The 13,417-nt window shown below is 38.6% G+C and overlaps 1 protein-coding gene across 1 annotated transcript; it reads left to right on the plus strand.

Moving 5' to 3' along the window:
* Positions 1 to 1,529: 1,529 nt before the first annotated feature.
* Positions 1,530 to 13,359, plus strand: LOC103798292 (complement component C9-like). The gene is made up of 6 exons (XM_009070544.1): positions 1,530 to 1,615; positions 8,471 to 8,564; positions 9,126 to 9,273; positions 10,665 to 10,812; positions 11,854 to 11,992; positions 13,108 to 13,359. The coding sequence occupies exons 1-6, from the start codon at positions 1,530 to 1,532 to the stop codon at positions 13,357 to 13,359; spliced, it is 867 nt and encodes a 288-aa protein (XP_009068792.1).
* Positions 13,360 to 13,417: the final 58 nt, after the last annotated feature.

Below are 13,417 nucleotides of genomic sequence, written 5' to 3' on the forward strand. Positions count from 1 at the left end.
TTCTATGATTCTATGATTCTATGTTCAGAACAAAGTATATAAGTCTGTTCTGAGATGGCTGGAATAGAATAAATCCATTAGGAACCACTGTTTTAGACTACCCTGCTTATTTTTAATACTCTTTGGTTGTTAAAGAATTGAAAACAACTTCAAATATAGGTCTTAAGGGGCTCTACTGGGAATCACTGATTTTTTTTGGAATTTTTTTCTTTTCTTTTCTTGACTGCATGGCAACATGTAATTCTAACCATTAGAATGAGAAAGGCAATTGACTGCCTTGGTGCATGTGTGATGGAATATGTTTATCAGCATGTGAGTTAAGGATCTAAATCACTGCTGGTCAAGCAAAAATTAGCCGTTTTACTATGCTGGAGTTTTGAAATGGCTGTCAGGATGATCACTCAGAGCTTATTAAGAGGATCTCGTACAAACTGGGTAAGGATGATTGCTGGTCTGCTAGCTTAATTTGAATAACTGGTTACTCTGAGTCTCTGCCCTAAAGAACCATGAACTGTGATAACACGTATGATGAAACTATACAACATTAAAAATGTGTCTTGCATTCTTGCCTGACAAACTAGTTTAGTGCAACACGACACCAAGTTGGACTGAGGCTGCAGCAGACTTCAATTCCTTTAAATGAAATTGAAAAGAAACGATCCCAAATCAAGACTTGAATGGGAGTGCAGGGGTGAATTTACTGTCCTATTTCACACCCTTCCCTCTCCCTGCCACAAAAAGAGATTAAAAAACAAAAAGTAATTTTCTTTTTAATTACCCATGATAATTTGAAATATCCTTATACTGGATGATTATTTTAAGCTTCAACCAGATACTTAATTCTTAACTGCAAAACAGCAAGTTATTTATGTGTGACTTCTGTCTTGTGACTGTGTTCAACAAATGATGTCTTAAATCTGGACAACAGCTAACTACTGAAAAGGAATGTCCTTCTAAAGAGCTAGCTTTGTGGTTTGGGTTTTGGTGACAGAGTGAAAGCTAGAAGAGTTTTAGTTTCCTTCAAAACCACAAAAAAATAGCATGTTGTTCTTTTACATTGACTGCCGGAGGAATAGAAAAGAATCTTGGGACTTTAGTCCTCCAGTACTCCAAATGAAGCTTCCAAAAACGTCAGATGCCAAACTTGCTCTTGTAAACAGCTCTGCTTTAGGAACTATTTGTTCCTTACATGAGTCACTGCTATGACAGCTTCTCTTACTGGGCAGTTAATGATTTCAAATTCAATAGATAACGTCTCTCTTATAGTCAAAAGATACTAGTAAGCAAAATTGGTTTATTCTTAATCGTAAAATTACTTGAGTTTAGTTCCCAGTCCCCATTCAGGAAAAAAAGTGGAATTTTCTGAAAAGTGGACTTTAGAGCACTTACCGTAAGGTTCTCTTGGCCCATTACTGGCATTTTTCAGTAAACACTCCTTTTTGTTTGTTCTCTTGGTAATAAATAACAAAAGGAACGAATAAATAAATTACAAATTCAGTCATGGCAAGTCTTGTCTATTCAGCTGCAAAATGAGAACCATGCATGTTATCCTGCAGCTTGTATCCCTAATATGCAGTATAGAGATAGCTACCTCACTTTTGGGGAAGAGCAGACGGTAAGTGATTTTTGTCTTCTGCAACTATCTCTACTGTGTTTTTTCTCTTAACACAGAGCATGAACATCCAATGTAGACATTTCTAATGGTAGCTTGCTCAGATATCCTATGAAATGGAAACTACCTTTTGCTGTGTTTCAAGGAGTCAAACACCAATGGTTTATCCATTTGTTTCATTTCTATGTGTCACAAAAAGGTGACAGATAGCAATTGAAGCCATATTCTTGCAGGGAGGTGGAGCTCAGGCACCTGTTTGCTGTTTCACGCTGAGTGTGAAATATCTAATTTCAATCTATTTCACTTTGAAGATGCACAATCTTATGCTGACAGTACTTCTCTCCCTATTTAAAGTCTCCTAGACTTTCTAATCTTTGGAAATATAACCTATGTATTTGCACTGCAAATATCACTAGAAGGAGAATGAAGACTTAGTCCCTACAAAATGATCATGTGAAAACAGCTAAAGAGCTACTCTACTGGAAATGTCTATATAGCATTTAGAAGCATGGTCAGATGAAAGAATGTAGGTCTTATAACAGATAGATGTTATAGCAAGTCCAGAGAAGGCCACGAAGTTGATAACAGGACTGGAGCATCTCCCCTATGATGACAGGCTGAGAAAGTTGAGGCTGTTCAGCCTGGCGAAGAGAAAGCTGAGCGCAGATCTCATAGAAGCCATCCAATATCTGAAGGGGCCTACAGAGAGGATGGAGAGGGACTTATCATCATAAACTGTAGAGACAGTCAAGGGTAATGGGTACAAACTGAAAGAGGGGAAATTTAGGTTAGATATTGGGAAGAAATTACTTACTGTGAGGGTGGTGAGATATTGCAACAGGTTGCTCAGAGAGACTGTGGATACTCAACCCTGGGAGTGTTCAAGGCCAGGTTGGATAAGCCTTTGAGCAACTTGGTCTAGCACAAGGTGTCTCTGCTTATGGCAGGAGCAGTTGGGACTAAATGATCTCTAAGGCTCATTGCAGTCTCTTAACCTTCTATAATTCTGTGTTCAGAATAAATTGGCAGCCATCGTCTGTGAGACTTACTTTGCAATATATGAAGCATTTTGTAATGGCATGTGAAAGCTATTTGAATGACAAAGTATTATTGACTTTTGCACATGTGTGTAGTCCAGAGGGTGGCTGTTGCTACTATTGCTTGAGATACCTGACAGACTTTGAAGAGCAGCCTGCAAACCTGTGAAGATTTCTGCTTTCCTATCTCATAGAATCATAGAATGATTTGGGTTGGAAGTTACCTTAAAGACCATCTACTTCCAACCCCCCTCCCATGGGCAGGAGCACCTTCCACTAGACCAGGTTTCTCAGAGCTCTGTTCAGCCTGGCCTTGAACACCTCCAAGGATGGGGCATCCATAATTTCTCTGATCATCTGGTTCTAGTGCCTCCTCACCTTCACAGCAAAGAACTTCCTTCTAATATCTAATCTAAACCCACTGTCTTATTCCATTCCTCCTTGTCCTGTCACTACATGCTCTTGTAAAAAGACCCTCTCCATCTTGCTTGTAGGCTCCCTTCACATAGTAGAAGGCTGCAATTAGGTCACCCTTAAACCTTCTCTTTTCCAGGCTGAACAAACTCAATTATCTCAGCTTTTCCTTGTAGGAGAGCTGTTCCATCTCTCTAATCATCTTGGTGGCCTCCTCTAGACTCACTCCAACAGGTCCATGTTCTTCCTGTGCTGAGGACTACACAGCTGGATACAGTTCTCCAGATGGAATCTCACCAGAGCAGAACAGAGAGGCTTCTGCCTCTCTTGACCTGCTGGCCACGCTGCTTTGAATGCAGCAGGGGGTCACAGTTTGCTTTCTGGTCTGCAAGCACACACTGCTGTACCACATCCAGCCTCCCATCCACCAGCACCCCAAGTCCTTCTTGGCAGGGCTGCTCTTGATCTGTTCATCCTCCAGCCTGTGTTGCTATGAGGAGTTGCCCTGACCAAGCTGCAGCACCTTACACTTGGTCTTATTAAACATCATGAGATTCCCATTCGTCCACTTCCTGAGCTTGTCCAGGTCCCTCTGGATGGGATCCTGTCCTTGAGGTATCAACTACACCACACAGCTTGCTGTCATCTGCAAATTTGCTGAGGATGTAGTCAATCTTTTCATCTATGTCATTACTGAAGACATTAAATAACACTGGTCACCTGAAGGGTGATGGACACCTGAAGGGCACCACTTGTCACTGATGTCCACCAGGACTCTGAGCCACTGACCACTACCATCTGGACACGACCATCCCACCATTTTCTTCTCCATCTAACAGCCCACCCATCTAATCCCTCTCTCTCTCAATTTAGAGAGAAAGATGTTGTGGGGGACCTTGTCAAAGGCTTTGCAGAGGTGCAGATAAATGGCATCTCTAGCCCTTCCCCTGTCCACTGATGTAGTCATCCATCATACAAGGTCACTAGGCTGGTCAGGCACTTGCTCCTGATGTTTCCATGGTTATTATAATTTTGCATTCAGATCCAATTAAAGCACTGGTTTCATATAGTCAAGTTAGAAACAGTCTCCAGCCAGAAGATACAATTATTACAGAGAATCCATAGCAGACAACATTAGCCAGTAGCTTGGCTTCCAAGCATACCAAAAACTATGCAGCTTGATGATGGTGCTAGCACCTACAGTTGTCAAAGTTATGCCCTCATGTGATGCTATCATGTCTCCAAATTCAAGAGAAGCATTGCATTCACACTTGGTCAGTGACAATTATCAAACCAAGATTTTTCTTGAGTCATCAGTTTTGTAACTGATGAACTCAATAGCTCTCTGTTTTGAAGTATGGCTCAACAACAAATCAGCAGAGTTGTGTGGCCTGAGGGTATATAAAACTGTGTAATCCAAGGCAAGATGCAAACAATTCTGTGTACTGATTGTGAAATGGCTTTCCCTTTCCAAAGAGTATGCTTCTGTCCCTCAAACCTCCCAATAATGGATAGCAGAGAAGGTACGTTGATTTCCATGCTTGTCTCTGAAGTTCTTGCTCTCAACTGTCACCTTCAGGGATGTTCTTCAGTAGCTGAGCTGCTTTTACCTCCTCTCTTACTTAAATTTTGTGACTTAATACCTATTTCAGTGTGGTTTTTCAGTAACTCTTTTGACTCAGATTTAATGTGGAGGTGACAAGCTTCCCAATTTTCCTAATATGTATGTTTTTCTAAACAATGTTGTTGAATAAAATGCTCTTTCCATATATGTCTCTTTGAATGGATTGGATGCATTGTTGGTGTTTCAGAGTTCAAAATACTCATTTGCAATGAGCTTTTTCTGATTTCTTTTTTAGTTTTTTCTTTCTCTAACCTTGAGTAAATCCAAGACCCTAAAGCTGGATCTGCAGCAAATCATGTGAACCTTGTACCCTAATCTGGATGAGGCCCAGGGGGGTGTGTATATCACTTAATGAATATTTTTGCAGAAATTTTGGGGTTTGGATTACCATAAAATGATAGAATCACTTAGGTTGAAAAATACCTTTAATTATCTGAAAAACATGTGCCACCTGAAAGGCAAGTCAAAGACTACCACTGACTCTCATTTGCAGACAGTTGATGACAAGACTTTCATTTGCATTGGAAAATTCAACTCAGCCTTTTCTGCCTAGAATTCTTATTTTTGACTTAAAATACTGACTTACAGCAACCTTTGGGAGACTCTTTAGGACCTGTCGTAGCTTGAGTCTGATTGTTTCTTTAGGCACACCAGTGCTCTCCATGACTCATTCTTACTACCTGTAAGGTATTTTGGCTGCAATTTTAAGGTAATAATTTAAAAGTTCAGATATATGTTTCAATGTAAACTTCTTTAGCATGTAAATACTTGATTGCTAGGAATAAGATATCTGTCTTTAGAAATCCTATTAGATGCATCAATATATCTGTAAGGTCTAGCATCTAAGGGTTCCCACTCCTACTATCTTCAAGGGCAGCCTATCAGTCTTCAACCTAAGATGCCAGAATAGATGTTGTTACTCAGAAGTTTACAGTCCTGCATCAGCAAGGAGATGGAAAGGTCACATATGCAGGCACCTTGCACATACAGGAGGAGCAAGCTGATTCTCATTCATTTGCCAGAGCAGTATATTTTCATTTCTTCCCACTGTGGATGTTACTGTCATGCTGAGTGGTGGGAAAATGTTTCATAGAATACTGTACAGCAACTTTTCAAGCATTACTTGCTTAGCATGAAGTATCTGTAAGATGAGCTAATTAGTGATGAAGTAGTTGTCTTTGAAGATGCTGGAGAGCTACATCAGATTTCAAATACACTACTCTCTTGAGATCTCGTACAATGTTCCATTTAAAACAGGGCCTTAAATTAGGTTTTCCAGGGTTCCTATCAAACAGTGCTGCATATTTCCAGAGAAGGACCTTCTACCATTTTCTTGGGTAACCTTTTTCAATGTTTGAAAAGCAGCCTGACCTCAGGATAATGTCTTGGGTTTATTTTAATATTCAGATGAAATTTGTCCTGAAGCAACTCCTGGATAGGGCCTCTATCTTCTATATAACTACCTTCTACAACTTGGCCTTTTCTGTAGAAGTTTCTAAGAGATTCTATACACATTTTCATTTTTCTTTATTATTTTTGAGTAAAAAATATTAATGCAAGTGTGACTGAAGTGCAACTTCAAGTGCATTATAATTTTAAAAATTCTGCATCTGTTCCCAGGGTGAAGTATCATTCTGATGCATATAAGCATGCATGTGTGCTTAGTCAATATTTGGTATACACACACACCTTGCAGAAAACCTCTACAGCACCAGAGAAAGCAAGCTTGTCCCTAAGTAGGCATATGAAAGAAGAAGAAAAGACTCAGACTAGAAGTACCAGGTTGAATCTAATTACAGTCTTTCTGTGTTAGAGCAAAGAGGCAGCTGATCCAGTAACCTGTTCCTGATAGTGATCGTTAATGGATGCACAGGGAGAAGTGCAAGAACAAGGCAGATGTTCAATGCCATCTCCCTAGTTGCCAGCACTTTCAGCTGCCAGCCAGGGGGTTATTAATTTAGGTGCACAGAGCCCACAAGGGAATTACTGAAAGGGAATTCTGTGTAAAATGGGCTTTTCACACAAGGTTGGATCTGCATCCTCTATCAAGTACCCCAATTCCTGGTGTCAGGGACACAGCAAAGCTTCACACTTCCCTACCAGGTAAGAGTTTGGAAAGTCCCTATTGTACAGAGAGAATTCTTCATTTTTATTCCATTTCTGCTGTCCTTAGAGACTGGGTATATTTGTGCTCTTCCCTTTATTCAGAATCCCAACCTTTAAAGGCAACAACCTCAGAAGTCCCTAGGTTAAGGTCAGGGGACTTCTGGGAAGGACCTCCTTAGAAACAGCAGGCAGGGCAGTGGGAATGTGTGATACAGATAATTCCAACAGCATCTGTGGCACATGTTTACTGTGTGTCTGTGTGACAGCAGAAATTTTGAGGTATCAGAGCCAATCTGGGTCAGCTGAGGGTATAGAAGATTGCACAGCAACCCTGTGATCCTTGACCTGTTAAAGGTTCAATAGCTGGAAAGAGACAGGTCTATTTATCACCTCAATAACAACTTACTGCATGTGTAAACTGAACATAGAAAAAATGGCAACAGAATGTTGGACCAACTGCTATATCTTTCTTGTTCAAACTTCAGATTTCTTAATCTTGTGGCATTGGGTTACAGTTGTTTGAACCCCTGACATATTTGTACAACATAAGGGGGTCAAAGAGCAGAGGGCAAGGCCCTGCCTGTAATGAAAACACGTACATACAACACACTGCAGGAGCTGCAGATCTGCCAACCAGCTGGGCTCAGGAAAGAAGGTCCCATTGTAGAGCACAGGCAAGAGCATTAACTTGGAGAGATGCAGAGAGACAGAATTGCTTCACAGTGGATGAATACACAGCATGTAAGTCCAACTTGGAATAAATTACTGAGATCAAACCAGGCAAGTCAGATTTCAATGCTCCTCCATTCCTCTGCTATTTAGCATTGTTACCAGTGAAAAAAAAGTCACCAGTAAATTACTGGCCCTGGTTTTTAAAATTAAAAAGTCATTCTACAGTGCATCAGTTTTCAATGTCTACCAGTGCTTTAGAGAAACCTGATTTCTATAAAGCGATGACCTTTCACTTACTGGGAATCAAAAGTTTGATAGTATTTAAAACTGAGCACTAAAATGGAGAGTCACTCTGAAAAATAAACAGACTTAACTGGAAAATTATTCAACTTGGCAAGCTGAAGAATAGTAAGATAGCTAAACACTTGTCTGATTTTTCCAAAAGTTTAAGTTAGTTTGTGAAGTAATAGCTTTATTTAAGAAACTTCATTCAACTCAGGAAAGCACTTATGCTTTTATCCAGGCTTAAGAGCAACCTCATTAAAGTTAATAAGCTAAAAAAAATCACAAAGACATGTATTGAAGTGCTACATCTATGAGAGATGTGGCTGTGTGCCTTTGTCTTTTTATGTGTTGGAGAGCACAGCCACTGTCTGAACAGGGGATTGCAGATGTTCTCTGTGGATTATTGTTTCATTCTCGTCAATAACATGACCCACAAGAAGTGCACTTGCATGCATAAAGATCTGAAAAAGGGGGAAAAGACCTGGCTTATTAAGTCTTCAAAGTTTTCAAATGCGATTTTAAACCGCCAAAGAATTTAATATTAGGCAGCTGTTTGTACATTTAAGTACTGTTATGAAAGTGAAACAGAAATCAGCTTGAAGATGTTTCCAAAATACTAGTCTATGGTTTAAATACAAACTCACATGTGATTTTAGTGTACTACCCATGACTGTACTGGAATGTTTTGTTTGACAGCTCTTCAGAATTAGCTTTCCAAAGTGGAACAGGAGATCTGAATGCTCCATCTCCAATAGATTGTAAGCTGAGCAGCTGGAGCAGCTGGGGACCCTGCGACCCATGCACCAATCAAAGGGTAAGCTATCATTGGAAGTCTTTATTCCAAAGCCACAATTAAGATATGCTATCTGTCTGCCTGTTGGTTATGGGGAAATATCAGATTGAAACTCATTATATACTGCATGTTCATGATTTGAAAAAAACCCATAATCATTTCAGATCTGCAGCCATAAGCATAATAGAATACTACATCCAGATGTACAATACCGGTCAAGTGCTCTTATTCAAAAAGTTTTCTCCATAGAAATTACCTATTTTGGTCATGTGGATGTTTCTATTAAGAACATTACTTTTCAATAAATTTTAAGTTTTTAAAATAAAAAAGCAACTTCTTTTCCAAAGCAGATTTTTATTTTCTTAGGGGAATTTTTCTTATGAGACTTTCAAATTGAAATTTCAAATTCAAAGTTCCTCTACATGTTGTTTTAACCATGAGATGTGCCTATGGATTTTCAACCAGAATTTCACCAAAGTTCCTTCATTTTGAAAAGTTCTAAATTCAGCTGGAAACCCTTCAGTTCTGGTAGAGGTCTCTTTTCTCTTTGAGCATTGTTGATAGTGCTATTTGTCTTTCCAGTTTCGCTCTAGATCTATTGAAAGATTTGGACAGTATGGTGGAAAACCATGCCTTGAGGCCCTAGGGGATTCACAAAGCTGTAAACCCAGTGAAGCCTGTCCTGAAGAACCAGAGCCAGACTGTGGAACTAACTTTCAATGTGGTTCTGGTAGGTTTTGTTTGCATGCCATGGCAAGTAATGCAGTAACTCAGAAATCACATTTTACTTAGTTCTGTGAGTAAGTTAAATCAGTCACCATCAGAGACAAAACACATGCAGAAAAAGAGAGATACACTTCATTGCTTTTCTAATTGGAGATGATTTCCTGAAGCAATGCCTTATACTAGCATTTAAAGACAGTCCATAGACAGTTTGTGTTTAAAGCCAAAATGCCAAAACCACAGCATGAACAATGTTTAAGAAGAGGTACATTTCTCTCATCTTCCATTAAAATTTGCATCTAATTTGAATTCTTCTCCTGTAATTCCTACTCCATGGTTAGAAGCTGACCATACTGTATCTGTTCTTCTAGCTTAACTGCTTCACCTGCTACTGAATCACTAAGTTGTGTGAAAAATCACTGGGAAAAAAAAAAACTAGGACTGAAAGAATATTAACAGAATGGATATGGAAGTTCCCTGATCTAAGTGGTATGGTAGATGCTAGCTGGAGGTCAGAATGCATCTAGATTCAAAGTAAGATATAAATCTGTAAAGTGATAAATGCATGGCATATGAATGAATGTAGTGCTCAAGATTCATCAAAAATCAAAATAAAATGGGAAAAGTTAATAGTAATAAAACTAGTCGAAGCAAAACCAGAAAGATAATAAATGAATTTTGAGCCTGAAGCCCTTTTTTGTTTTGTCTTTATCTCAAATACTGCGAAGTACAAGTAGAGAACGAAAAAATAGTATGCCTGTGGTAGTTAAAACTACTAGTTCACAGGCATTGTTTGGCACTTACTGGTGAGGCAGATGATATCAACAACTGTTGTTTTATTATGCCAGGCCTAAGTTATGCAAATCTTTAAGTCCTGTTGTAAAAAAACATGAATCTTTGTAAAACTTCGTGATATGTTGCCTCAAGAAAATTACTATTTCATTGTTGCATTAGAACACAAATCACTATAGTTTGGGACATTACAGTGTCCATATTATTCAGATAATATAGCCCAAATAGCAACAATTAAAACAATTTAGAAATCATTCTTTGTTGATGTTGAATTAATATTTTCCTGTATTGTCTTAATACAAATTTAAAAAATCACCAACCAACCTATAAATCAAAGTTTACCATAGCAACAATCTCACGAAGTAACAACTTTCTTCAGATGTCAGCAGTTCTCCTGCCACTTACTTTTCTCAGCCATCCTAGTAATTCATATGTAAACACAGTAGTATGCAGGTTATTTCAGTTGAAAGAGAGTAGGATTTTAATTCTTCCTGGCAATAATAGAAATATATGTAGAGGCAGGTGTCAATAAAAAGTAGCTGATGGTATCATTTAAAGTTCATCCTGACAAAAATGCACTCATGCAATGTTTTATTCTTTGATTAGGTCGGTGTATAAAGCGACAACTTGTGTGCAATGTAGATAATGACTGTGGAGACTATTCTGATGAAGCTGACTGTGAATCTGTCCCACGATCACCATGCCGCAACTATGAAATTGATGTGTCTGAAATTGGTCGGACTGCAGGGCAAGGGTATGTAGTGATGAAAAAAAGTAGTATTGGACCCTGTGAAGAGTTTAAGATTGTCTCCATAGCCAGCTAAAAAAATGGGGCACAATGGCATTCCTAAAAATGAAATCTGAATCATGCTAACAATTGTATTCAGAAATGCTGTGTAGCTTTTGGAACAACATTTAACTACAATTTTAGTTTCCAGACTTGCTGAGGATAAAATATTTATGCAGACAATGTAAATCAATCACAATGTTAGTACACAGTATCATACATAGATGTTATGCGAATAAACATACAATACTTATTATTATTTAAATCTAAGGTTTATAGAGATATAAATATGTTTCAAGTTACATTTGAAATCAATAATTCCCAATTACTTTACTAAAATGCATGCCTAAACAAGAGAAAATGTCTCTTGAATATTTTTCAGTGGGATGCCTTACTGCAGATGTGCCTGCCTCCCTGGTTTTGCACTGGTTTTGATTTCCTCTCTTATGCTCAAGGAAATGTTATTCCACCAGGTCACACTCTGAAAGAAGAGACAATGCTAGGAGCAGCTGTATATTCCTCCCATAGATTTGATGGATACTGTACACACTTGATAACAAAATTCCTACAAGCAAACAAACTAATATAAGTTATGAAAACAATACCCCAAACCAAGCCAAAAGCTGGTTAAAAACAGGTGTTGACATGTCCCTTTTAAACCTGTAAGGAATGCTTTCTCTCAAGTATATCGGTCAAGCAGAAATGGTTTTTAATTCCTTTTATTCCTAAGGTTCTCACTGTGTTTGATATTTAATGTCTTCATTCTTTTCTTTCTCATACATGGCCCTTAAAGAGCTTTACAAAAGATGTATCTTTATCTCCATTATACAGATGAGAAGACCACAAGAAATGATGCAAGCTGCTTGGATAAAGCCAGATTCGGTTCCACAGCTACAGTCACCATCACTTATAGAATCTGACTTTCCCAGTCATAATACCACTGTCTACAGGTTATTGGTGCTGACACCTCCTTTATGAAGCATAACATCTCTTGTCGTTTTCTTGCAGACTCAATGCATTAGGGTTGCAGCCAATGGCCAGCCCATTTGACAATGAATTTTTCAATGGTCTTTGTGAAAGGGTGCGTGATGGAAACACACGGGTATACTACCGCAAGCCATGGAATGTTGTTGCTCTCAGTTATGATGTAAGTTTAAATGCTCCTATGCAAACTAGGTTGTGTTTAACTGAATGCTGAATTCTGACTTCCTCTTGGAAGACTCAGAAGCTTTTTAATATCAAGGTTGTGGTACAGTCCAGAGGAAAATAGGTTATGTTATCATTTACTTTAGCAGTTAAGCTCAGTTGTGCCAGTTAAATTCCCACATGCTCATTGCTGCGTCTTTGCACAAAAAAATGAAACTATCTTACCGGAATATTTGCAATATGAGTGGAAGAGATGAACAGAAGATGTACAGAAAGGATTATGATACCTAACTTTTACTGGGTAGAGTGGTAATTAATTACTTTATGTTCTGCTTAAGTATACAAAAATAAACACTGAAATAGGTATTCTGAATTAGCTACTGTCTGCTATAAGAAAGAAAGGCAAAATCATAATTTTTACGCAGTTTAGATGTCAGGAACTATTAGCAAATCTTATCTGCATTCTAGGAAAGAGCCAGAGACACCATTCCTTACATAGGATTATAGAATCTCCTCAGTTGGAAGGTATCCACAAGGGTCATCCAGTCCTCCTGGCCCTACACGGGACAGAACTAAGAATCACAGTGTGTGCCTGGAGCATTGTCCAAACATTTCTTGAACTCATATCAGGCTTGGTGCTGTGACCACTTCACTGGGGAAGCTGTCCTGGTGCCCAATCACCCTCTGGTAGAAGAACCTTTTCCTGATATTCAGCCTAACCCTCCCTTGACACAGCTTTATGCTGTTCCCTCGGGTCCTGTCACCAGAGAGAAGAGATCAATGCCTGCACCTCCAACACCGAGGAAGCTGTAAACCATGTAAAGGAACAGTTGACACACATAAATTACTTTGACAGTGTTACATGCTGAGCTTTAATAATCACTGAAATGTTGTCATTGCACTTTTCTGTTCAGTTTTGAACCACTGAACTGAACCAGATTAAGTGGTTTGTGGAGGGAGTGGTATTTCCATTTGTTCTCTTTTAAAAGGAAAAAGAGCTGTAAGAAAATGTGATGCTAATTTATGTAAAAAATACTGCTGTAAAGTGTTACACAGATTTTTCTATTACTGCCCGTTTTGTTTTCTCACACGATCTTTCCATTATTTTTTTCTAAGACAAAAGCAGACAAAACCTTCTCATCTGCGTACTATCATGATCGTGCACAAATGATACGAGAGGTTTACAAGACAAAAGAGACACAATTTAGTGCTGGACTATCTATCAAATACACACCTACTGAGGGAAAGAAGAAACTTCAAGCAGAAGGAAATGCCAAGTTTAACTATCACAAGAATGCATCCTTCTATTCATACCTGGAGAGCTACTTTGAAAGGGTGAGTTTAATTCATTTAAAGGGTTTTATGTAACAATTCTACACACAATAAAGTTTTTGTTCAGTGTTAGAATAGTGCATTAATAATCTTT

The sequence above is a fragment of the Acanthisitta chloris genome, unplaced genomic scaffold (assembly GCF_000695815.1).
Source record: "Acanthisitta chloris isolate BGI_N310 unplaced genomic scaffold, ASM69581v1 scaffold15212, whole genome shotgun sequence".
Lineage (NCBI taxonomy): Eukaryota > Metazoa > Chordata > Aves > Passeriformes > Acanthisittidae > Acanthisitta > Acanthisitta chloris.

Bases quoted from the DNA above. Each gene is read 5' to 3' on its own strand.
- LOC103798292 (XM_009070544.1), top strand. From the start codon at position 1,530: ATGAGAACCATGCATGTTATCCTGCAGCTTGTATCCCTAATATGCAGT. The intron at 1,616-8,470 runs GTAAGTGATTTT...AGCTTTCCAAAG, and splicing joins CTTTTGGGGAAGAGCAGACG to TGGAACAGGAGATCTGAATG. The intron at 9,274-10,664 runs GTAGGTTTTGTT...TTCTTTGATTAG, and splicing joins TAACTTTCAATGTGGTTCTG to GTCGGTGTATAAAGCGACAA.